Genomic DNA, 27,099 nt, shown 5'->3' on the forward strand with positions numbered 1-27,099 from the left:
AAGATTGTTATTCCTTAACTGTCCACTAATGGCAGATTCTTAACAGTGAAGAGTGTGAACCATGTGAACCCTATCAACAGAATGGTTAATGAGATGTGAAATCAAAATATTCTCCATTTTCCTGGGGACTATTTATAGATATTACATATAATTTGCACGCAAAATAGGTTTACCCAACCAGCAGACAAGAAAAAGGCAACCCTTCAAAAGGTGCCCAATCCGCGGGAAAACCATGTACCTGGCAACCCTGCACGACTGTCGTCTGTATGGTCTGTATCCAAATAGAGCCAAGTGCCGTTAGAGATGATGTTGCGCATGAGCAATGAAAAGCCACACTGCAAAAACATAATGATCTAACACGTCGGAAATGTTCTGTTGTGCCACAAGTGGGATGATGACGTCACTGGTTTTCTTCATGTTGAAGGCAGGCAGAAACCAGTGTTGAGAAAATGCAAGACAAATCTTTCACGGCTGATTTTGGCAAAAGGTGGAAGTATACCACCTAGCTTTGGCTTACTTGTCTTTATTATTATTTATATTATATTATGATGTACTAGTAGAAAAATTCAATTTGAAAACTCAAACTGATGGTTGATTGGTTCTCGAATACATTTTCACAGATGCTATTTGTTCAGATTTAGTCCCAGTGATCTATATGACCAGTCAGTGAAAACCAGGATTGCATACATTCATGTCACAGATCATTCCAAGCCAATAATGAAAGTCCACTATCCTATCCTACTACTATAATTGGAGAGCTGTACGTAGTTTATCTATCATAATGTACTGTATACTGTATGTACTGTGTGTGCATGTCCGGAGTTGCAAGGCGCAATCATCTTCAAACTTTGCTGAAACAATTGTCAGGGGTGGTTTGGTATGAATCCGGCGCAGGGGGGGGGATTGCGCCCATAGGGGGCACTACGGTAGTGTTTTATAGATTTTAAATGGCCATAACTCACACACCATTGCTCTGAGTCTGAACGCCTCCAAACTTGGGAAGTGCGCTTAGGGGAACCTGATGGAGTGCAGTGCCGAATTTCGTGGAAATTTGGTCTCCTGTCAACACAAAAAGTCGTTCATCTCGAGAACCATCCCATCGTCTTCAAACTCGGGGAGTGCACTGCACTGCCAGGAACCCGAAGGAGTGCGGTGCCCAATTTTGGACATGCGCATAGTCATAGCACCACCTACACAAACAAGGTTTATCTCAAGAACCGTTCATCCGATCGACTTCAAACTTAGGGAGTGCGCTGCTGGGGACAGAGTGCAGCAGTGCCAAATTCCGTGCAATTCGGACACATGCATTTTCATATAGCACCACCTTCTGGCAACACAAAATGGTTTATTTCGAGAACCCTTGGGTCTGATCGACTTCAAATGTGGCCAGTGCAGTGCCGAGTTTCGGCATGAGTTTGGTCACACCCCCCAAAAAAGTGCACCCATGGAAAATCGTCTCCAGAGCCCCACCCTGGAAATGAGCACACTTTCTAGTTCTTCATATTGCTGGGACATGTTGAGCAGTGTAAAAGCATCCACTTCAGTTCAAACACCTGTGAACCCAGTGCTCATCAGGTCTTTATTACTTTGCAGATACAAAAAAGAAAACAAAAAAAACAAAAACAAAAATGTTCTCAAGCAGATACAACGTAACAGGGCCACCTAAAGTGGTTCCCTTTCAACAGTGCATGGTCTTTCTGGTCTTCTCTAATCATTAGAAATAGGCCTACCTCAGCTATTCTCCAAACTAACGTCCACCTACATATTAGAAAATAACAAAGGCAAAGTAAGGCAACATATAGCTAGCGAGATAAAGCTGTCGATAGAGCAGAAGTGGACAATGTTACATGGTAACTATCCTAAATAAATTACTTCCAAAGGCTTCAGTCAAACTGTTGAGTGAGGGGACAAGTTGAATGGTTCAATGTGATATTTACACATAGACAATCTATTGCAAGTTGTCGTGTCGCTGATAATCCCTGTTACTTTGGCTTCCAGAACTTAAAAACATCCACATATACGGTCAACGAGAATTCAATAGTTAGTGCCCATTTAAACCCCCAAATGAATCATGACTGAAAGTTCATAATCAACCATCGATGAGGCAACGGTACCCAGAAAATATGAATCACATTAAGTATTGAATTCCAGAGATGAACTGGTCGTTACAAAAGTTCAAACTTGACGTTCGGGGAAAATATATTGCGAGGAATGACGTCGTGGCCGATGACTGAAAGGACCGTCTGGACGAAAACACTGGCAAAAAACGTTGACGAACAAAAAGCGAGGTGGGCGTGTTTTTTTTTTCTCCGTGTGTCTGCGTTGCCTTTCACAGTACAACGGAACAATGTCCTACCAAAGTCTTCAAACTCCTCCTCCTACGACGATCGCAAAGACAGAAGAAGAGGAGGCGGCTAGAGCGCTTTGCGCTGGCGCTTCATGAAGGACATGGAGTAATCCCCGGCCGGCGTGCTCTTCTGCCTCTTCATCTGGACCTGCGACTGTGCGGTGAGCTGCAGCTTGATGGCGCTGGAGTTCACTTTGGCTGCGCGCAGCAGCTCCTTCATGCCCTTCATCTTCTCGCTCTGGAAGGCCACCACCGGGCCGGGGGAGGAGGAGGAGGAGGGGGGCGCCTGCTGCTGGGGCAGGGGCGAGGACGAGGGGTCCGGGCTCCCGGGGGGCGACTTGGCTTTCCCGTCGGCGTCTCCGGCGCGCACGCCCTGCGAGGAGCGTCGCCGGCCCCCCGCCTCGCCTGCCTTCTTGGCCTGGGCGGGTGGTGGCTGGGCGGGGGGAGGCTGGGCGGGGGGCGACGCGGAGGCCGGGGGCACGGCGGCAGAGGGGTGAGGGGGGCTCTGCTCGTCCAGCTTGGACTCCCTCCTGGGGGGCCGGCGGCGGCCCTCCCGCAGGTCCTCGCTCGACTGGTCGTCGTCGTCCTGGGCCTCCGGCTCCTTGGTGACGATCCACACCTTCTGACGAACCTTTTGAAGCAGATGAGAAGATACAAGACCACCAGATTTTGTGAGGCAGGTTTAAAAAAATTACCTTCACAAGCAATCTGATCAAAACGTGACCCAATTTCTTGATATTAGCCGCCAAATGTTGAGCTGGAATACCGGTAGGTGTGTCAGTCAACTCCTTTCCTTTGTCTTGCTTTTATTTGAATAGTCCAAATTTTGTGTTTTATTGTTTGAATCTGTGTGTGCCTGTTTATATTTGAAGTACTCGATAAATAAAGGTTATTATTCTGTTCAAAATACCTCTGATATAATAGTTGGTTGTAGCTATTTTTGATGTTCAAAAAGGCAAAAGCTATTGAGGTGTCTCACCTGGGCATCAAAGCGGCTGAGAGACTGGACCAGGTAGGTGGCCCAGCCCACGTGCAGCACCGGGGTGGGACTGCCCTCCTCCCACTTACAGATGCCGTCATAGAAACGCAGCAGGTGAGCAAAGCATTCTGGGTCCTGGAGGGCTGAGAAGGCTGCAGGCTGGTCCTGAGAGAGAGAGAGAGAGAGGGGGGGGGGGGGGGGAGAGAGAGAGAGAGAGAGAGAGAGAGAGAGAGAGAGAGAGAGAGAGAAATGTGTTAAGTGTCTGTAGTGGGAAGTAGGGCTGTGAATCTTCACTGGCCTCACGATTCGATTACGATTCAGAGGGCTACGATTCGATTCGATTACGATTATCGATGCATCTTAAATCGATGCATCACTTTTTTCCCCCAATACATGATTTATTTTTTCTCACTTTCTTTTTTGCATTGTATTATGATCCATAATTAAAATAAACAACTGCATGTACTTCCATTATATTTTATTTGATTATAATAATAAAAAAAAAAAATCGATTTTTGACATTTGTGAATCGATGCAGAATCGTGCACGTCCGCATCGCGATGCATCTAATAATCGATTATTTTTGACACCCCTAGTGGGAAGTGCACTATACTTGGGAAATGTGGTTTTAATTGGTACTACTGTGGTCTGAAACGTTTGGTTGGTTTGGTTACCTTGTCGGCTGCGTCGCCTCCCTCTCCCTCCTCTCCGGCGCTCTCCGTGGCGGAGGCCGTCTCTTTCAGCAGTGTGGGGATCACGTCGTTGGCGATGTCGAAGAACTCTTTGTAGATCTCTTCATCCTCACGGAAATAGTTATAGCTGGAGGGGTGGGGGAAGAAGAGGAGAAAAGACTGGTCATCGTGAGCAGTAGTGACGAAGCATGTTTCTTTCCATCTACTGGATAATTGCCCCAAGTGGCCACTTGATAAACGCAGACGGGCATCAGATGAAGACAGAGGCGGACAGAGAGCCTCTGGGATGATGAGGTGATGAGCTTGTGTTTTGCCTGCTCGTTATCGTGCGTTACTGTAACTTTGCGGTCTACGCCATCTTACATTATGTGCTGTGCCACACTGCAGCACTTCATTTATTTCATTGAGGGAAATTTTAATAAACCATTGCTGTTGGCCTTAGTGGCCTACATTTCAGCCACGATGTCCAAATAAAGTCCAAAGTGGCCTTAATAATGACTTAGTTCCAGGCCTGCAAGTCAGGGCCTGACTGACCAATGGATGAGGAGTTCCAGAGGAATCCTGGGAATGTGGGACTGACGATTGGCTTTACTGTCTTAGTCCAAACCCTCGCAGCAGCTTTAGAAGGCAGCATATCAACAGCCAAGGCCATACCGAGACATGAACTTTGCTGCATCTACTCTAAACACAATCCAGCATCATGTATACACCACATACCCAGGGCTTACAATTCACTTTGCAAACTGGGGGGGAATCCCCACCTTATGTTCTTCAGATAGTGGGGGATTTATAGATTTTGGAGGGGATTTATAGACGTTGTTGGGGGGGATTTTTTTCAGCCGATACTTCTACAACCGACAAATATCTGCTCCTCCTGTCCGATAAGCGATAATAATTTCACATTTTTGTATTTAAAAAAAGAATTTCTTAACCTGGAGTTTATGCACACCTGAGGATAAATTACTATGGGTTTTTGTCATTGTGTTTTATCTGCAAACTAAGCAGTCGTAGGCTTTCGCTTCTATCAAAGCCTTGTGATACACAAGTGATACACTACTAAAACACTCATATCATATTATATCAGAAGTGTTCTTTGTTTTGTGTTCACAATAGTGATGTCAGTTAGATTTGGTTACATCTGCCTTTCTGACTGTCATGTTACTGGCAAAGCTGTTGGAATTTTGCATTGGGGAGAGTTCTATTGAAGTGAATGGGCAGGCACACCTCTAAACAGAATCCACTGTGTTATGTATACACCGCACACCTCTAAACAGAATCCACTGTGTTATGTATACAGGCTTCTCTGGATGCTGAGCAGCGGGTGGCGAGCTGCAGCTGGAGAACAATGGTGCGGACAGGAAGAGGAAGCTGGTGGACAGGGAGGGAATGCGAGGCTTTAGCCTGGATGTGTCGTCTGGCTGGTCAGAGGCTGTATTTTTAGCTGTGGCTGCTAAGAACATGAACAGTGTTGTTTAAAGGGGAGGAGAGAGTGGGCCGACTGTGCCCAGGATGGAGAGCTGAAGGACGTTTCCTGGCTGAGCCCGGGGCAAACCACACCCTCCCCTCTGCTGCAAAACTGGGACTCACCAAGGTGAGAATGTGACAGTTATGCCCAGTTCAGACTACTAGTAGGCGATGATAGCCCTCGGAGAGCGCACACACACACACACACACACACACACACACACACACACACACACACACAGATCAGAGGCACTCTGTGCTATGTGTGAACTGTTCAAAGACGATGAATCACAGAGGTCTGCAGGATGTCCAACATGTGGTCGTGTCGGGAGAGCAGGCAAGTGGTCTGCCGGAGGAGGCCATTCTCCGGGATTGGTACAAACTGTCCCACAACCAAAAAACTAATTAAAAAAGCATCTAAGTAGCTATGCAAATCTTAGACATATAATACTAAGATCATTCGATTATCTATTTGAAACAATACTTGAGATAGCAGTAAACCTAATAACTCTGATTTAATCAATCTGACTTTGAAGCAATTGTGTAGAATGAGTCATGTTGTGCGAGGCGAGCGTGTGTTTAGAATGAATAAAGCCGGTGTGAGAGTGCGGTTGTGACTCCCGATTACAAGACAGACAGTTGTGTCGTGTGAAAAGAACAGCGACTGACAACCGTCGGTTAGTCCGGCGGCCCAGGGACTCCGTTAGCCGGTATCACGTGCAGCGAGCTGGCAGATTGAAACGTCAATGGCCACAGTGACCGGTTGTAAATATGCCAAATAAATAATTAATTAACAAACAGCAAATTAAATAGCCTAATCTTGTGTGACCTAAATGCAACCATTAATAGCATATTATAGGCTATCCTAATATTGCGTGACCTATTCACCTTCTGTAGCCCCGCCCCCTTGACCCATTGTATCACGACTTCCTGTTCAAAACGCCGGCTGTTTACCCTGCGACTCACATTATGAGTCAGACTAGGTTCATGAGTCACAACCAGGAAGTATAAATACTATCGGAACTTACAATCAGAACTGAATTTACACTTCCTGTTAGTCTCTCAAGCCAGAGGGTCTCTTCTACATAAGGTGAATAAGACAGGCTATGTTGCAGGGCCCACCGCAGAGTCAAGCAGATTAGACCAGTGGTTCTTAAATGGGGGTCCGGGGACCCCCAGGGGTCCGTGACACTTTGCCAGGGGGTCCGCGAAAAGTTTTCAGGAAAATAAAAAATAACCCCTCGTCCCTTTTTTTTTTTTTTTTGCAAAAGCTTCATAGTTCCAACGAAAATATTGTATGATTTAAATGTAAAATGGTTCATGGATTACATTCTAATCTAACAAACCTATCAATTTAAAAGTCAAGCACGTTACTGTGGAAACAATAGACTACTTGCACAACTCCACTACTTCCTGAAATGAGTAGGGCATCTTGGCTTCCTGTCCTACACTATTGGATGAACTGATTAATGTCAGGTGTGCCTGATCACTGTTGTTGTGACTGCAGCAGTCAGGCACACCTGACATTAATCAGTTCATCCAATAGTGTAGGACAGGAAACCAAGATGCCCTACTCACTTCAGGAAGTAGTGGAGTAGTCTATTAAGAAATCAAAAATCAGAATGAGGGGGGTATATTTTCTATCTTGTAAGGGAAGGGCTCCTTGGCTGAAAAACATTTGAGAACCTCTGGATTAGACTACAGCTTCCAGCACAAATAATACCAGTGCCAAGTAATCCACAGTTACGCACAGCTTAGTGGCACCTAGAGTGCAAACGCCTCTCCTGTAGGCTACAAAACGTGATTCTGGAATGAAATGCAGTCGGGCAACCAGCCCATTGGCCCATTTAGCGGAGGTAAAACATGCTGGTATGACACAAGCAGATGAATCAAAACGCTCACCACAAATAAACCCAAATGGGAGCTGAGAGCGGACGTGGGTGCCAGGTGTGGAGTGTGAGAGATGAAGGTGCGTAGCCTAGGGCTATATAGTGGAGATTCAAGTTGTGCGCTGTCTGCACTGACACTGTGGCAGTTATTAGTTTGGCTCATAAGAAGTGTCAAATGCAAATGCAGATAGGTAGCTACAGTAGGAGCGTGCATGTTGTTGTCTGTGTTTCAATAACCAAAGAATGACATGCAATACAATGTTCTTGCTGCAAAGCTTAATGAACGTTACCGGCCGCATTTACAGTCTGATTTTTTTTAAATATTGCAATATATTGGAATTTATTACCTTTTTTCAACTGCAAATGTTGCCCCCAAAAACTTTGTCAACATCCGTTTTATCTAAGTTCCAATCTGTTAATTTCTCTTCAATCATTTTTATTGCACCAAAATGGGATTGTCAAGCAGACAGACTGACCAACACTTTCATAAAAACCTGCATGCACCTGATAATTTATAGAATAAAATTGCGTATTGTGTATTGATATAATATTGCCACACAAAATATTGTGACACTATGCTGTATCAATTCCGCCCCACCCCTAGTGACAGTCAAGTGTTTCATCAAAGGAAGCCGTTACTCTACACAGTCTCAGCCAGAGATAAGTTGCAAGTATCATGTCAGTTTAGGGAAGTTAAATACAGGAAGCCTGATAAATACACGGTGTCATCTTGCTGCTCGTTTGACAGCTCCAACTGATAAGATCAGTCAACAGTCAGATGTGCATTCACTGCCATCTTGTGTTAGTGTAGTGAAATAACACCTTCGGCTGGGGTTTATGTAAAGATCCCCTCCAGACATGTTTTAAGATGTTTATAAAATACTCTACATTTAATAATCATTTGTGTGATATATTTCAAGTTTAATTATCTTGTGAAAATCCTTAAAATTACATCTACTCCCACTCCCTAATTAAAAATTCCTGAGTATATGAATATGCAAATTATTTCATAAAAAAAAATGGGTCAGAGTACATGGGCATTGGGCACATCAGCCAAGTTGATGGTAGTGTGTAGTGAAGGAGAGGTGGGTGTGTGAACTCACTCCTGCATGACCTGAGCTGCCTCTGCCCAGGCCCTCAGTGCCTCCTGGACGTCCCGGTGTCTGTAGTGGAACCCAGCCAGGTACATGAAGGGGTAGATGTGCTCGTTGTTGTAGTGCTTCTGAGCAGAACTCACAGCCTGGGAAAGAAGCAATCAGCACCGAGTACAAATTAACACAGCCTGGGGAAGAACCAATCAGCACAGAGTATACATTAACACTATCTGACAATTTAGAGGGGGGGGGGGGGGGGGGACACAAAAGAAACTTACTGAAGTAGTAAGGATTCATACCAATTCCTAGAAATTCCATATTCACCAATTGAGCATGGCTTGACTTGGGCAGTGCTAATTGTCCAGACTTACTTTGAGGTGGATTTTGAGCGGGTTCTCCTTGCCTGGGATGGGATCCTGGTCCTCCAGGTCTGCCAGAGTGCCCATGGCCATGGGATATCTGCAACACAGCAAGGAGGAGGCTTAGGATTCCAAAGAAGAAGAAAGTGAATTGATGTCAGAAAGAATCAAATGTCTGACAACAACCTTATGGGCAGAGACACACATGCTTATTCCATCGCACGCACACACACACACACACACCTCATTCCTTACCAACTTCACAAACTCTCACCTGTCCAGGTCTCCTCGGTCATAGAGCAACCAGAGCAGTTTCTGTTTTACCATGCACAAAACAAAAGAAAGAAGAAGAAATCACGCGATCAAGAATGAGAAGAGGCAGATCAGAAAACAACATCCCACAAAGACGTCCTAGTGCTGCAGCCTACAGGTCAGTGCGGTGATGTTTTACACAGTGATTCCCAACCAGGGGTACGTGTTACATCTAGGGGTACTTGAGCAGCTTGCATGGAAAAAGATTTGGTATTACAATTTATTTCCAAAATGATAGAAAAAATATTCCAAGTCATCTCATTGCTAAAACAGCACGTGCGCGCTAGTTCCCCCACGGCAGGTGTCAACTGTGACACTACTCTGTGAAGAGGTCACGTTTCAAGCATGTCAAACAACATGGAGAAAACATTGATAAATGGCTCAAAAGGGCCGTTGCCGTCACTCCAGATTCAGGTTCAGGGGAGGCCCGACAAATATATTTTGTATGAATTTAGCCTCATTGTTCGTCAACAGATCCACCACAGTCAGTGTTTTATTCTGTGGCGCAAACGACAGGCATGAGCGAGGGGGTACTACTGTATAGAGAGGCAAAGTGATCGCCTACTTCCTGCTTCAGCAGCACTGTACCAGGGATTTTTTATCCGCCATTTTTTCCCCCGATAGACATTTCATGAAATGCTTATAAAAAAAATAGTTTTACTTATTTTACTTACTACAAACCAAAGGGTTCAGCTATATTTAGAATCGGGAGAGACCATAGAACATTTCACTCGGACCAAAACCTAAAAAACTACATTGAAAAAATATTTTCTTCAAATCCGTAATTCTTTTTAACGTTTTGGTCTGAGTGAAATGTTATGTGTTCTCCCCTGTTTCTAAATCTATCTGAATCGTTTGATTTGAACAAGTAAAACTATTTTTATAAGCATTTTACGAAATGTCTATGGGAAAATAAATGGCGGATGAACATTTCTGGTACAGTGCGGAAGCAGGAAGTGACGTTCCACTTTGGCTCTCTATTGGCATGGCAAAACCACTCAAGGGGATCATAAGACAGGAAAAATTGGGAATCACTGATGTATTACACAGCTTCCATCATACAAATAGAACATTCAGCCAACGCAGGATTTCTTGGTGACTATTGCGGTCGGGACTGGTGTTTGTGTAAGGTGATCTCTGGATTTCTGCAGCAGCAAAATAGCATCAGCATACAGCAGAGGAAATGTGATTGTAAAGAAGAAAAGAGCAAATTGGCAGTCTCAATAACCGCCGCATTAATTCTCCTGAATATATCAACAACATATTAAGTAGAAAAGCACGAGTGATAAGCATGAAAAAAATGTGGATTACAACTTTGAGGGTGAGCAAAATAAATTCATTCAAGTATACCAAGAAAAGAAAAATGCATGCAAATACACCAAAATGAAAATGAGGAAAAATTACAGATGGATGCAATATATGACAAATAACACCCAATATGGGAACATGAGAAATATGTGGATTATTATATACAATGTGCAAAATACATAGCATACTTCATTCTAGGGTCATATGATTTCCACAATGCAATTTCCACGGAATCATGGAATTTGGTAAAAAAAAAATCAACTGTAAAACATTGCAGAATTTTCCCTAATTTGTCAGAAATTGTTCAAATTAGGCGTAATTATCAAAATCAACAGTAGACCTAATTATTGTAGTAACCTACATTATTTCACAACTGTAAAATAGGCCTAGAGAAATAATTCCATTTACGGTTGGGGTGTAAAAGCCTCACCTCACAACTTTAAGAAACATGTTGAAGAGGCTGTCTGAGAGAGCCATGTAATTAAGAAAAGGGGCTAAAGAGTCTTAACCCCTCAATTAAAATTAGAATGAGAAAACAGGATTTGGGGCGAGAGAGAAAAACGGAGCCTGGGAAAAAATAAATGGGATTTCATATGGCCTTAAAGAAATAGATGTACATATGACAATGGCTGCATGCTCTGAGCGGTGGGGCAGTGCTCACCTGTTGCAGCTGCAGTAGCTCTGAGCTGTCGGTGTGCAGGTCCAGGGAGGGGTTGATGGCACAGACCATGAAGGCCACTTCCATGTTTCTGTTACATTTCATATAGGAGCCCTTCAGGTACAGCCAGCTCTGAGGGAAACACCAACACACATTTTATGAAAGATTGGCCACGTTAGCCAGTTACCTCAGACTTAGTCTAGACTAGAGATGTTGTTTCAAGGTAGACAGACATCTCACGATGAGTGACAAGTGTTGGGGTTGGAACTTGACGAGGGCTCTCTTCATTTCCGCTTCAGTGGCCGGCTGCTGTCTCCTAAAACTAGTTGGATTGCGCCCTCACCTGGTTGCGACCACGTAGTGAACTCAAACCAAATAGATATGCTGAAAGAATGGATTTTTAATCAGTTCTTTCTTTAATCCATCCATTCAAATTCTTTCAGCACATCTATTTGATTTTTTTTTAATCGATCAAAATTCCACATCCTTAACAATCAATTAGCGATTTTCGATTATTGATGCCCATCCCTAACAATGTAGCAACATGTCCAAACAGAGTAATATTGTATGTTTGGTTGCCATTGTGTGCCATTGTGTAGTCTGAAGTTTGTATTATGTTTGAACATTTCTTCAAGTGTTGAAGAAATGTAGCTAGCATTTCTTTATTTCAGTGACACTGACATGCCTCACCCTCTCACTGACTCACCCTCTCCCTGACTCACCCTCTCACTGACTCCGGTCGTGACCGTCTGTCCCCGTCGGTCCTCGTTGCCCTTCCCGTGCCAGGTGACCTCGGCCGTCTCCTGGCCGTTCTTGCCGAAGATCACCCAGGCGTGGTCCTCAGACAGGGCCAGGTGCACATCCTTCAGCCCCAGCACCTGGCAGGCCGCCACCACTGCAAACGCCACGCCCGAGCTGTCCAGCTTCGTGCCTGGGTCACATTCAAGATGTGAGAAGTTCAATTCATTTGAAAACAACTGCTGTAATGTAATTGTGTTAGCGTCATTGTGGTGAAAATTCAGCTTCAGATGATTTGCAACCCTGACAAGAATACAATATTTTGGAAAATAATACTGAATTTTGCAATTTCTTGGCATGGAAACGGTCAAATTTAAAGACATTGGGCCCTGCCTGGTTCGAGGGCAAGGGTTGTTATGCTAGTTTCTACTTTCGAGCACTCAAAATCTCAGTTTTTTCTTTTAATTACCACTGGGTCAGTACATCAAAGGACGTGTTTCAGCGACCCAGTGGTATTTAAAAGAAAAAAAATTGATTTTGAGTGCTAGAAACTACCAATGACAACGCTTGCCCTTGCACCAGGCGTAAGATAGGGCCCCTCATATCAATCCAAAAACAGAACCCTATAATTATCACAATAACCACCATCTACCTACCAAACAACTTGATATCTCTTTAGCGACATGATATACTGGTATGTGTAACGGCGTACCGGTGATGAGGCTGAAGAGAGACTGGATGTGGGCGCGGTCCTTGAAGTAGGAGCGGCTGAGGCTGTTCCAGATGACGTCCGACACTTTCTTCACCAGCTCTCTGCTGGACGTGCCGGCGACGCGCCGGTACGCAGACAGGTCCACCGCCCCGCGGATCTGGGCTGTGAAGCGCTCGTGCAGGGCGGAGATCATGCCCAGCTCCACTGTGGGGAAGCAGGAGTTGGGACAGTCTGGCTCCAGCGGTTCGAACCGCACCCCGGGAACGTTGATGGGGATGACCCGGTTCACGGCCAGGAAGTGCTCGACGAAGCCCAGGACTAAGGACAGGAGGCCCAGGTCAGGCTCGGATTTCCGGAGCTCGGCGTCGAACAGCTGGACCACCCCATCGATCCCCCGCAAGGGGAAGTGCTTCTTCTGGGCCGAATGCAGTCCCATGGTGTTTACTGTCACTCAAAAGTCCAATGTGGGGGTGTTCTCCTCACCTTCAGTGCTGAATGTTACAGACCAGTGAGCAAAATGTAAGTTAAGTGTCATATTAGCTTTCATATGATTCATGAGCTCTTGTATGGAGAGGATGCCATACTAACATTACACTCCGGCTCAAAAATATGTTAATGTATTTGCCTTATCAGCTAATGTTACATACCTTGCAAAATATGATGCTGATATATGGTTCCTCTGATAAATGTATCTTACCCACTCAGAAGCTGTTATTATGTAAATAAAATCCACAACTTTAGAACTGACTTATCTGTTATTTTTCCAATCCAACCATCTTCTTCCACTAAAACACATAACTCTGGTGGTAGTGTACAGTAAACAGGGTCCAAAATTAACTTTTTTGTCCACCGACCAAATGGCTAGTGAATGTTCAAATTACACCTGCCACTCAAGATTACCATTTTTTTATTATTGTTTTTAGGGGTGGTGACTCTGGTGAGTGAAGCAAATCTACCAGCCACTTGCATATTTTATATCACTACTAGCATTTGGCTGTTGGCTGGTGCTAATTTTGGATGCTGACAGAACCAACAACTCGAAAAGTAGAAATGTAACGGTCTTACATCATGCTCTGCCACGTGTGTGTACTTTAGCCAATAAGCAAGGCAACATAGAACTGTCAGGTTTTTTGAATGGACTTTGGTGTGCCGTTATCCGGCTTTCTATGAATAGAGGTATCAGAGCTAACACATGATTAAATTTGGACTGCCTGGCTGGTGTTAGAAACCATCCTCCTCTGGGACCCTGACCCACAACTAGGCTGCTCTTGTTGTGTAATGTTTGTTACATCAACAGCGTTAACATGGAGAGCTAAAATCACGCCCACTTCCGGGTTAGGCATAGCACCAAGAGATTTCATCCGACATTTATTTTTCCAGACATTTCATAAAATGCTTATAAAAAATATTTTTACTTAGTCAAACCAAACGATTCAGCTATATTTAGAATCAGGAGAGACCATAGAACATTTAACTCAGACAAAAAAAACGAAAAAAGATTTATATATATATATATATAAATCCACTGTTCTTTTACGTTTTGGTCAGAGTTAAATGTTCTATGGTCTCTCCTGATTCTAAATATAGCTGAATCGTTTGGTTTGACTAAAGTAAAACTATTTTTTATAACCATTTTACGAAATGTCTAATGGGAAAATAAATGGCGGACGAAATCTCTTGGTGCGTATGCCTAACCCGGAAAAGGGTGTCACTTTGGCTCTCTATGGACTGTGGGCGCTTAGTGGGCGGGGCACTGCTACTCTGCTAAGCTAAAGAGTTGCTGTAACACAATGTTTGGTGTAGCCACTTGAATATAACATCACGTCACAAATGAAAAGAGTAACGTTATACATTTTGGGCATAAGGACTGGTTCATTTGGGCCAGGTCTTGTACACACTCTCTGAGTGCATTTGTTAGCTACGTTAGCCCTGGTTGGCTGGCGGTGGCTAACTAGCTAACTTGACTAGCTAAGTGGCTTGCTGAATGAGTACAAAGTACTGACTTGCTTAAATAATTCCACATGGTGAGATTTAATAACGTTAATGAAATAGCGTTAGACTAAGTCAGTTGGCTAGAGAATAAAGCAGGCACGGAGCTGGCTGGGTCACGTTAACGACTGTTGCCAGGGGTTAGCTAACAAGCTGCTAGCTAGTTAGCTTGTTGGGTAGCTAATCTGAACACTTTTGGATAACGTGAACCCGGCTACTCAACACATGTATTGAGTATCAGAATCAAACATTTACGAGTCATTGTAAGCTCTCAGCAGCATACATTGTGAGCAGCGTGTTGGATACGGTACATACCGCTCTCTCTCTCACAGCAGCAGCCACATGTTGTTATTTGTGTCCCCCTTCTTTTGCCGCGCAGTTCAGACAGCTCCAAAACCAGTGAGTACGTTGTGAGTGGATGTCGTTGCGTAATAGACCAGATTTCATAACAGTACGTCGGTTATGGTTGAATGCGAATAGGCCAATCTCCATTCCTTTGAGATCTACACAACGATTACAACCCTGCGCTTACGCTTCCCTCACATGCAAGTTGGGAAATGTAGTCCATCGGCTATTTTAGCAAACATCCCCACCAGGTGGCAGCATGGTAGCGTGGCATTGATACAAAGTGGAACAAAGGTAAACATTACATAATGGAAAGCAGACCACAGCAAAATTATATAGAATTCGTGTGTAACATCATCAGTAACATTTTTCAATAAGAGTCACTAAATTAACCGTTAGTTAATACTTAATGAGCATTAGTAAGCATTAATTAATCCTTAGTTAAAACCACAAACTATTAAATAATGCATAAATGAATATCTAGTTAACATGAACACCATCAGTGAATGATTACTACACATTAGTTAACTGTTGATTAAGGGTTAGTTAACCCTTGTTGTCAGACAAATAAATACTCCGTAAAGTACAGATAGGCTACAGATAAGTACAGTAACAAAGTATTGTACTTTAGTTACTTACCATCAATATAAAGAGGTAGACTGCCTCTGTTGTTGGATCCAACTGACTTGCCTAATTCAGAGGGTGTTCGCCACAGTTTCCGTTTCCAAACATTTTGTTTCGTTTTGTCGGGGCTGAACTCAGCCCAGATCGACCTGGTTGCCTGTTTCTCTCGCGAGACTTGGCAGCACAGTTCCAGCCAGGGTCCGCCTCTTGTTTCTGGTGTTTCTTCTCCCTCGGTTGCGTTGCGTGTGTGTAGGGTGCAGAGCCGTGTGTGACGCTGTGTCCCGCTCTTGGGGAAATAGGAGGAAAGACAGACGAAAAACACATTTCAAAGGACAAGACAGGAGAAGAGCAACTGTAACCACATCCATTCCATAGCCTTTGTGCAGTTTTTGAAATTATAGTTTGACAAAAAATGGATCCAATGAATCAGTCCGCCCAGATATCATCGTCGCAGGGCTTAGCCGATGGACAGAATTCTGCTGCCAAAGACTCAAAGCTATCCGGTAAGTCATAGCGTAAGCTTTATGTTAATTAAATCGATAACCACTATATTGTACAGTATTAATTTACGTGATACGTCTTTATTATTAATGACGTCTTAATGTTTGAATATGTCTGCCTCATGTCAGTCATCCGCGAGAGGCGACAAATACAATGAGGAATTGTTCCCATTGTTGTGCAAAACTCCTTTATTTCATTCACTATTTCCTTTGTAGCGTTATTAGGGCTTTGACGTGGTTGAGGTCGGTTTACTGATGGGAAACACCTGTGGTGGTTGGACAGCAGTCAGGCCTAGTGTAGCCTTCACCCCAACACATAACGCTCTCTTTTATCATGGGAGCAACTTCAGTCCAAACTCCATTCAAAACTCAGTCGGTTTAATGTTGCTTTTCATTATTGGCAAGGATACATAACGTTACGTTTCCGCATGACTTGGAGACATTTAGGAATCCCCAGTGTCTTCTGGAAAATTCGGCCGAGAAATGGTCAACCAAGCAAGCAGTAGTAAAATCTTAACTTTTTGAAACGCACCACTGTGCTATTTGGCGGAAGAACACGGTCAGAAAAATAGGGATCAAACTAATAACGTTGGCATTTCGTTTAAACGAATGCTTCTTGGTGTACTGGATGTGTGCCGAATTTAAGAGAAGGTTACAGTACATGTTGCGCTGCTCTGCACTGCAGATAGATGCATTGTTACTGGGCAACGGCCAATAAGGGAGGACCTCTTAAAGGGCCTTGCCCATTTTGTGTCGGTGTCTTAATACAATACAACATTATACAATCTATGAGCAGGATAAAGGTAGCAACAATTTTAGCCAGCAACCATTTTTTGGGTTAGGTTGTTCCAGGTTGTTTTAGGGTTTAGGGTTAGGTTCTCAACCCTTTTTTCATGTCAAGGACCTCGAATTTAGTCCACTGACCCCCCCCCCCCCCCCCCCCCCAGAGAATGTTTCTATTGTTAGATGTGATTTTGTCCATGTGTTGTGTAACTATGATCAAAACATACTTTATTCTACATTATCTAATCGTGTTAACTTGTTGTAAATTAACTCATTGTGAAGTTTAACAATTCATCATTTTGCATGGACCTCCCACAAGGACCCCTGGTAGTCCCCATGTTGAGAACCCCTGGTCTTAATGCATAAGACCCCAGAACAAAACCTTGCATGTTAATTTTGATAGATTTTCATTTATCCAGGTTTACTGCAGTATAAAGGAGTCCATTCAAACACGAGAGACACTGTTGTATGCCCAGGCCTTATTGACAAGTGATTGTGTATTGAGGAGGGGCAGTGCCACCATCTGCGTTTGTACTGCTATTAGATGTAACTCCGTGGCAAAATCAGCCATTAGAGAGCTATTTAAAGATGTATTTTCAAAGCTTTATCATGTTATTTGAGTGGATAGCGAGCTTCATAGAATGCTGATTCATCTCATCATGGGCGTGCCGTCAACTGGGCATTGTGAGATGTGGCACATTCTGTACCTTAGCCTCAGTGAGTCCTCATCTTGTAGTTCTTCTAAGATCAAGTAAAAATGACTAGAAATCTATTGGGAAGCCATGTCTAAAAATAATCAATAAATACTAGTCATACCAGGGAGCAATAAAGGAGAACTTCACTGAGGAAAAATGCTGATTTATTTTGCACATGATCTCAAACATGTATCTGAAAACCGTAAACGGTTGTGCAGGCATTCATTTAGTTTGACAGTTATTGAGAGTTGATTTTAGTTAAGTCGTGGACTAGTGATGTCATTATGCAGAAAATGACATAATGGCTTGTCAGTCATTGCATCACTCGTTAGCGCTGCTGTTGCAAGTTTTAGTGGTACAGTAAGTGCTATTGGATGAAGGGGACTTTGCAGTAGTCAATAGTAGTGATGCCCAGCTTGTACAGTATATATATGATGTTTGTACTCGATAAATATCCCACAAGACTGAGGTGTCAGACAGTTGTAGCACAGGTACCTCTTTAAAAGCTTCTCTCAAGAATTCGTTTTGACATGCTAGCTAGAGGCTATCATTTTTGAAGGTCCAGAGAGAGAGCATGCTTGTGAAAGTCGTTTTTATTGTCATGCCTGACAAAACTTGTCAGAAAGAATAATTATGACCTCTGGCCATTACAGTTCTGCCAAGTCACCTCAACAACACATCACTTGGACTTTGGTCATATGATAATGCAAAGACTGTAGATATGAGATTTCTTCTAGAAAATACTGCTCACCTCAACTTTCAGACGGTAAATACTGGGGAATGGACACTTTTCTTTCTAATGAATTCTGACGTTGCCAAAAAGGAAAGTATAGCATAGGGAAAGACAGACCTACATTAATAAAAAAAAACAAAATTAATGGGTTTTATGATTATCACTTAAGGTAATTTTGCAAGCACTCACATTGCCATTAGAGCTGGGTATTGGTTCAAATTTCAAGAATCGATTCGATTCCGATTCACAAGGTTGCGAATCGATTAATTTCGATTCGATTCGATTCGATTCGATTCGATTCCGATTCGATCAATTTTCAATATTGATTTGGTTAGTGATACCAAAACGTGGTTTTTGAGCTGTACCCTGAATTACATGACTGTCCAGTTATGTAACACAGGGGTTTCCAACCAGCCAAGTAGATACATGGGGAAAAAAAGTTGCAGACCTGTTGTCAATTTTAATGGTTTTAGTTACACATATATTTACTCACCACGTGGTGACAAAGGGTAAATAACAACCTTTTCATCTGTCAATAAAGACACTTTCACAATTATGCACAGTGATTTGATTTCAGCCTATATACTTTCTAAAAGTAGATATTAATAATGATCAAACATTTCCATTCATGTAGCCTACAGTATTTATGTTTTTGTTTCAACTACAAACATAATTAAACGTCAACTTGAAACTATGTTTCAACTACCACACACAGCACAATATTTTAGCCTGTTTAGTAAAAAAAAAAAAAACTTTTTTTTTTTTTTTTTTTTTTTTTAATAAAAAAAAAATCGATCTCTGGACATATGAATCGATAATCGAGGATTAACATGAAAATCGATTAAAAATCGGAGAATCGATTTTTTGAACCCAGCCCTAATTGCCATGCCAGGACATAATTACTTGCTGGATTTTTGGCTTGTGTTTGACATTGCAGTGCTTGGTTAGCTGTAAAAGACGAACTCAAATGTATCATAACTAATTGATGCTGATGAAAACATGAATCATGGGGTTCTGACAGTCATGATTCTCATAGATGAATCCAGCATTAGGGGCTTTTGTAGACACGGCCCCTAAGACTACTTTGAAGCCTCCAGAACAATCCATGAAACCAAATCTATTAGCAGTGTGATAGGTAAGTGCAGGAAGAGTGTATTTTGCAATTCGTCAATTTTTTATAAAATTTTCGCTTAAACTTTTATTTTCATTGATTTCGTTGTTTTTAGTTCAATTATATTTAACACTTTCACTTTCACCTTAAGAAACACCACTGCACCTCCTCCAGAACCACGCTCCATCGCTTTTTGGGAGGAGAAAAGTGGATGATAGCGCTGCTGCAGCTCACTAACGGTCAGCGTCTCCGTCATTGATTGGCTGCTGCAGCTCACTAACGGCCAGTGTCTCCGTCATTGATTGGCTGCAGCTCACTAACGCCCAGCGTCTCCGTCATTGATTGGCTGCAGCTCACTAACGGCCAGCGTCTCCATCATTGATTGGCTGCTGCAGCTCACTAACGGCCAGCATCTCCGTCATTGATTGGCTGCTGCAGCTCACTAACGGCCAGCATCTCCGTCATTGATTGGCTGCAGCTCACTAACGCCCAGCGTCTCCATCATTGATTGGCTGCTGCAGCTCACTAACGGCCAGCGTCTCCGTCATTGATTGGCTGCAGCTCACTAACGGCCAGCGTCTCCGTCATTGATTGGCTGCTGCAGCTCACTAACGGTCAGCGTCTCCATCATTGATTGGCTGCTGCAGCTCACTATCGACCAGCGTCAGTTGGTTTGCGGCGGAACTTTTTCTGGACGGACGGATTCGTCACCGTCCATTTAGCCAATCAGTGGAGTAGGCGTCGTGTTCTGAGCGCCAGAACATTGACATTCCAAAACATCCCACAGCCCACAGAAATCGATCCGTGAGTCATTCTGTCAGTTCTCTGCAACCGAACATCTCACCAGCAGTCAGAGCTCTCTCATAGCTCGAGGTTGTTGTCTTATCTGCCAGTTCTTCAGTCAATATAAATGACTGTTGGAGGCTGGCTCCCAGCTCAGCCTTCCCTCTCCAAATCATATGAGCATTATTATTCATAGTGCTTAAGGCATCAAACCTCACTTTCCAGTTTGCCCTTCCTTTCAGTGTGTGTTCACATTTTCCTCCCTTTCTGTCTAACCTTTCCATACTTCAACATGGTGGAGATTAGACTGAAAATGGCTTCTGTAGGGTTCAGTCATTCATGATTATTGGTCATATAATTGGCACGTGTTATAAGCTAGACTGTGACCGTCTCACCAGGGCACTTCCATAACCTCCGTACTTCTACACAGTAACTGCTTGTTGTACCCGGTGTGCGGGTATCTGAGTGTGTAGGTCTAAGTGTGAGAGCGGGTGTGGGTAAACTCGACGTTTTATGTTGATCATATTTTGTGTGTGCGTTCCATCTTTGTTGTTGACCGTTTACTGTATATTTTATTGTATATTATCTGTTTTTAATATTTGCCCTATAACATCTATGGACAAACATCACAAATTAGCTTAGGCTAGAAATGTTATGATATATATATGACATAAGACCGTTTCCTGTCAATGTTCTATGTTTATGTATCTGTCCCTATACAAATAAACATTAAATGAAAAATACTTGTCCACACTGAGCAGCCTGTTTGAACAGTCTATTCTAACTGACTGGGGCGGTGCTCTCCTGGTTGAACTCTATTCTAACTGACTGGGTGGTGCTCTCCTGCAGCTGTTTTGAATAGGGAAATCATGTTGCTTTTTATAATGCAACATCTTTTTGTGAGTTAATATGTAGCTCTGGTTTTCCTCCCACCATCAAAGACATGTACGTTAGGGTTAAGACTCCTGTCAGTGCCCCTGACCAAGGCAATGGCAAAAAGAACTGGAGTTGGTCCCCGGGCGCTGCACTGCGGCTGCCCACTGCTCCTAGTTCTAGAAGGTCTCCTCGTAGAGGATGGGTCAAATGCAGAGGATGAATTTCCCCATGGGGATAAATAAAGGATAATAAAGGAATAAAAAGCTAGGTAGCAAGCTCCAATAGGTAATATTATTTGGAAATAAACTGGAAAAATGACTTCAAGATAGGGATGCACCAAATTATTGGTCGTACATCGGTCGTCGACTGACATAGGCCTATCAACAAATAAGATACAATTTACCAATGGCAGTGGCCATTTGGCCGATGTTTATCTGTTGTGAGGTCGTTGTATAGCTAAATAAGTTAAGTTATCCTTAAGTATCTAGATATCGATATAACATTGATATATTGCGAGGCCCTAGCGAGAACATGGCGTTCTTCTGGCCTTCTTCTCTGCAGTCATCCTGCCAAGACAGCCTTCACCCCTCCCCATTCTTTGATGGAGCCGACTATAATCACTAAGGGTCACCAAGGCAACCAGAGCAAATAGCCCTCAGCGGGTGGACAGGGTTGGGAGGGTTACTTCAAGAATGTAATCCCACACAATTATTAATTACCTGTTAGAAATTGTAATCAGTAACGTAATCCAAGTATCACAATATAAAAGTAATGTAACTGATTACTTACCGTTACTTTTGGATTACATTTGAACAAATCATTTAGGATTTTTAGGAGGATTTTTTTTTAAGCAGCTCTTTAAGACCTTATGTGTTGTTACATCAGCCAATCTTATCTCGTGTCGCCGGTTTCTCATTAATAGTGAAATAGTGAACATAACATGTCAGCTGGTACAACTGGCTGCAGTGCAGACTGTTATTTCACAAACTGCTGTGAGGCAAGTGTTGTCATGTGTGTGCATCGTTCTTTTATTTTAAAATGTATTTTAAATTTCTAATCCTGCTAGTAATCCCAATTTTTACTAAATGTAACTGTCATCCGGATTACATCTTTTTTCCTGTAACTGTAAGGGATTTTTCTTCTTCTTTTTGTAATCCCGTTAACATGTAACCTGTCCTGTACTCCCCAAGCCTGGCAGTGGACAGGACTGGATGTCTCAATAGAGAGCCGAGGAACGAGTCCGGAAATCATCGATGCTAACAGTCCTGGTTCTTCACTGTTTTCGCCTATGGGAGTTTTGAATGGGTTTTTGGTGCGATGCTTCTAATAATCTCTCTGGGCAACGCTGGCTTAATCAAACGCGAACCAGTGTTTAATAATATCATCTTCACACACGAGGACCACTTTTATGAGTTTTGAAGCTTTTACGTGCCGTTAAAAGGGCGGCTAGCTAGCAAACGGCTAAATGAGACTACACTGTTGAGTCGATGGAGATATATACGTCAATAACGTCACCACTTCAAAGGACGAACACGGAAATTTACTTTCCCTCACCTGGTTCAGCCCGTTCAGCCTGGGGTAATCAGCGCACACATCAACAACAGTCCAAGTTGAGTGCTGACGTGACGTGGAAGCCTATGCGACAGCGTGTAGTTCTGGATTAGCTTAGCTCGAGCTTTTTACTTCTAGGGCTCGCATTTACGCTACAAAACTAATGAAAGTGGTCCTCATGTGTGAAGATTATCCGACTGAACTCTGGTTCGCGTTTGATTAATCTTGCGTTGCCCAGAGACCGTATTTGAAGCATCGCGGCAAAAACCCATTCAAAAATCCCATAGACAGAAACAGTGAAGAACCAGGAAGTCCGGGACTTCCGCGTTCTGACTACACAAATACGTCATCCCTGCGGCTCTCTATAGCAGCAGGGCAGACATGACACATGAGTGAGATGTCAGGAGTCCGTCCCTAGTCCCTCCCTATACCATCACCCCCCCCCTGAAAGACGTTCATTCACCCTGACTAAGCAGCCTGTGGTGACACAGTAGCCAAACTCACTTCCCCCTCATGTCTGCCTATGATGGATTTGACACAGAAGAACCCTCCTGTTGGAAATATGAGCCTCTGCTGAAGGCCACGTCTAACCCTTGTCCCAGAGAGACCCTCTGCACAGATGATTCATTTCCACCATCATCACACGTTGTGGCGGAAAGCTTCTCACTGGAGGTGTTCAGTCACACTGGACATCTATTCTTACTAGAAACAGAGCACGCTCCTTTCTAGAGACCCTCGCCACACCCGCTGAACTTTGACTGATGTGGCTTCATGTTAGTACAGTTAGTTTCTAACAGAGAACCATGTGCACATTATTGTACACTAGAAGAGAGACCTATTTCTTACATTTCAATTTCAATTTTGTATATACTTTGTATAATTTAGTTACGTTTTTAACGTGACCTACGGTAGCTAGCCGCCAAGTCGAATTCCTTGTATGTGCAAACTTAATTGACCAGTAAAATTATTATGAAATTTAAAAAAAAATCCAATTAGCCGACGACTTTTCATTTTTGGTCAAACCATGACATAGTGTATGCATATTCATGATTAATTTAGATTATTATTTCTTATGATCATTATTAGGCTATTGTATATAGTACAAAGTAGAGAGAGCTAAGAAGGAATAGAGAGAGAGGGGGATGAAGTGTGACAAAGGTCCCGGTCCAGACTCTAACCCAGAACATGGCACGTGCCCCAGGCCCCCAGCCCACCGGAACCCAGAACATGGCATGTGCCCCAGCCCACCGGGCCTCGCCCCATGTGCATATTTTCAAAAGAGATATCTCTCTTTTGTACCTGTTTGGACACTGCTTTTAGCCTGTGATGGATGTGGAAAACGTAGGTGAAATGCAGAGCCGGCTCATGGAAAAGTGAAGGTGTGTCAGAGGGGAACAGCGTTGGGGTGGAGAAGTGAAAGTGTAGTGTGTCAGAGGGACAGTGTTGTGGTGGACAAGTGAAGTTGTGTCAGAAGGGAACAGCATTGTGGTGGACAAGTGAAGTTGTGTCAGCAGCATTGTGGTGGACAAGTGAAGTTGTGTCAGAGGGACAGTGTTGTGGTGGACAAGTGAAGTTGTGTCAGAAGGGAACAGCATTGTGGTGGACAAGTGAAGGTGTGTCAGAGGAGCAGCGTTGGGTTGGAGAAGTGAAGGTGTGGTGTGTCAGAGGGGAACAGCGTTGTGAATCTGACAGAAGGAATGCTGCAACGCAAGGCCTTGCCAACGCTAACCATAACCTGCTCAGCCTGTCTCTGAACTCCAGGGGCAACGTTCACAAAGACAGAAATCATTATAGCTTACATACAAATAAACTTTAGTTAAACGTCTACATTCCTTCGTTGCACAAAGCAGTTTAGTGCTTGACTATCTTAAGCAGGACTATGGTACAATGAATTCTGGGTAAATTAAGACCCCTTTTTTAGGAAAAATATATGGGGAGGAAATTGCAGCGAGAGTAAATCTTGTTCGTAGCTGTGTAAATAAATATGTATATAATTATATTGTTTTTTCAATATATTGTTTTTTCTAAGTTCTCACTGACACCTACCTCTTTGTGTTTTTGATATACTAGGCATCTTGCGCGCTCGATCTCTAGGCTCTTATGACATCACTGATTATGTCACAATGCCTATGACATCATCAGTGATGTCACAATGCACAATTGCACAAAAAGTGACGTCACTGATGACCACTTCCGGGACTTTATGACATCACTGATGACATCATCAGTGATGTCACAATGCTGGGACTTTATGACATCACTGATGACATCATCAGTGATGTCACAATGCTGGGACTTTATGACATCACTGATGACATCATCAGTGATGTCACAATGCTGGAACTTTATGACATCACTGATGACATCATCGGTGGCAATGATGATGTCATCACTGATGACATCACATCATTAGGTAATTAGGGCAATCACCTAATTAAAAATCTGGCTCCGTCAGGAAAGTTTCAGCCCGATCGCACGTAAAACGGCACAGCTGTGGCCGGCACAAAAATGTAAACAGACAGACATTGCCCACTTGCTCCCTTTTATAATAGGAAGGAAGATCAAGGATCAAGGATACTTTATTTGTCACTTGCACAGAAATACAGTGTAAAACATGCAGTGAAATGCAATGGGACTTGGTCTCTGCAATGTGCCAGAAAAGGTAGATATCAATAAAAAACAGTAAAACAATAAAAGACACAGAACATATAGAGACATAAAGTGCTGATCGTAAAGTGCTATACAGTATCGTCATGTCCTGTCTTTAATTAAAAATGGAAATAAAGTGCCATATTTAAAAATAAAAAATAAATATTGTGTGGTCCTAATGCTGCTAGTGGCTAGCATTTAGCATGCGAACAGCCTGGGGGAAGAAGCTTCTCTTGAGCCTTTCCGTTTTTGCCTTCAGGCTACAAAGGCGTCTCCCTGACCTCAGCATGGTGAACAGGACAAAGTTGGGATGTGTGGCGTCCTTCATAATTTTATGAGCTCTTGCTCTCACCCGCTTAGAATAGATGTCATGCAGGGTGGGCAGAGACACTCTGGTGATACGCTCAGCTGAGCGCACCACCCTTTGTAGGGCTACCTGGTCCCTTTTATTGCAGCTCCCATACCAGGCGGAGATGCACCCAGTGAGGACACTCTCGACGGCTGAGGAGTAGAAGGTCTTCAGGATGGATGGTGCGACCTTAAACTTCCTCAGCCGGCGGAGGAAGTATAGACGTTGTCTGGACTTCTTGAGCATATGCTCAGAGTGCAGACTCCAAGTGAGGTCCTCACTGAGGTACATGCCTAGGTATTTAAAACTGCTGACCCTCTCCACAGGCTCCCCACCGATGGTCAGTGGGGTGTACCCGCTGCCCTTCTTCCTTCTGAAGTCCACCACCATCTCTTTTGTTTTGCTGATGTTCAGGGACAGGTTATTGGACTGACACCATAGTGCCAGGTCTGACACCTGGTTCAGGTAAGCCTCCTCGTTGTTATCGGAGATCAGACCTAGCACTACGGTGTCGTCAGCAAACTTAAGGACGGTGGTTGAACTGTCAGAGGCCACACAGTCATGTGTGTAGATGTTATAGAGCAGCGGGCTCAGGACTCTCCCCTGGGGGGCGCCTGTGTTGAGGGTCAGTGAACTGGAGGTGACGCCGCCGCCCACCCGCACAACCTGGGGACAACCGGTGAGGAAGTCCAGCACCCAATTACATAATTGGGTGTTGAACCCTACTGCCGTCATCTTAGCCACCAGGTTGAGGGGGACTATGGTATTGAATGCTGAACTGTAGTCGATGAACAGCATCCTCACATAGTTCCCCCTCCCCTTGTCCAGGTGGGTAAGGCAGGTGTGCAGAAGGTTGGTGATGGCGTCATCTCTAGACCTATTTGTTCTATAAGCGAACTGGAGGGGGTCAAATGAACTCGGCAGGGTGGAGCAAATGTGGGGTTTTACTAGCCTCTCAAAACATTTCATGACCACTGAGGTCAGTGCCACTGGGCGGTAATCGTTCAGGCATGATGGACTATTGTTTTTTGGCACAGGGACTATGATGGACCGCTTAAGGCAAAGGGGGACGACAGCTTGAGCAAGAGATGTGTTAAAAATGTCTGTGTAAACAGGGGCTAGCTGGTTGGCACATGATTTTAGGACCCTCCCAGGAATCTGGTCAGGCCCTGCAGCTTTCCTCCCGTTTACCCGTTGTTAGAACACGGCTCTCTTGAATACTCGATTCTGATTGGTCAATCAACAATATTCACCGGTCATTATTTCTCGACAACCGACCGCTGCTCTGCCACACCTGGATTAATCAGTTGATAAGAGCTTTTTGTCAGCAAGACACTACTAATTAGGCTAACCAGTTGCAGCTGTGGTGTCTTGTGTGCCAATTACGAATGAAACCGCTTTGTCGTTGAAAACGCTATTAAAAAATCTATTTGAATAATTATTTTTGTCAGATTATTGAATGATTTAGTTGTAGGCCGTGTTCTAAGCGGGATAATGTATATTGAGGCGGTGATTACTGGGAAATAATGACCTTCAGGTGAACGATTAAGCCCTCCGCT

The 27,099-nt window shown here is 43.6% G+C and overlaps 2 protein-coding genes across 5 annotated transcripts in view; one reads left to right on the top strand and one right to left on the bottom strand.

The window, feature by feature from the left end:
• Positions 1-1,568: 1,568 nt before the first annotated feature.
• Positions 1,569-15,595, bottom strand: men1 (multiple endocrine neoplasia I). Of its 3 annotated transcripts, none has more exons than XM_083640752.1 (10): positions 15,526-15,595; positions 12,553-13,043; positions 11,825-12,033; positions 11,106-11,234; positions 9,099-9,139; positions 8,837-8,924; positions 8,475-8,611; positions 4,001-4,145; positions 3,327-3,491; positions 1,569-2,978 (listed from the first exon to the last, which is right to left on the bottom strand). In XM_083640752.1, exons 2-10 carry the CDS (start codon positions 12,986-12,988, stop codon positions 2,415-2,417), a joined length of 1,914 nt encoding a protein of 637 aa, XP_083496878.1. In that variant the 5' UTR covers positions 12,989-13,043; positions 15,526-15,595; the 3' UTR covers positions 1,569-2,414. The 3 variants fall into 3 exon arrangements, with proteins under 3 accessions (XP_083496878.1, XP_083496877.1, XP_083496876.1); XM_083640751.1 differs by lacking the exon at positions 15,526-15,595 and adding an exon at positions 14,857-14,918; XM_083640750.1 differs by lacking the exon at positions 15,526-15,595 and adding an exon at positions 14,853-14,913.
• Positions 15,596-15,756: 161 nt separating this feature from the next.
• The window catches only part of LOC310779930 (reticulon-3-B-like), a 54,358-nt gene continuing 43,015 nt past the window's right edge, over positions 15,757-27,099 (top strand). For both annotated transcript variants that reach the window (XM_083640450.1, XM_083640451.1), the window contains exon 1: positions 15,757-16,013. In XM_083640450.1, the coding sequence (XP_083496576.1) occupies positions 15,923-16,013 (91 nt within the window). In that variant the 5' untranslated portion in view covers positions 15,757-15,922. The remainder of the gene's footprint in view (positions 16,014-27,099) is intronic.

Source organism: Poromitra crassiceps (genome assembly GCF_964638095.1).
Source record: "Poromitra crassiceps genome assembly, chromosome: 7".
Lineage (NCBI taxonomy): Eukaryota > Metazoa > Chordata > Actinopteri > Beryciformes > Melamphaidae > Poromitra > Poromitra crassiceps.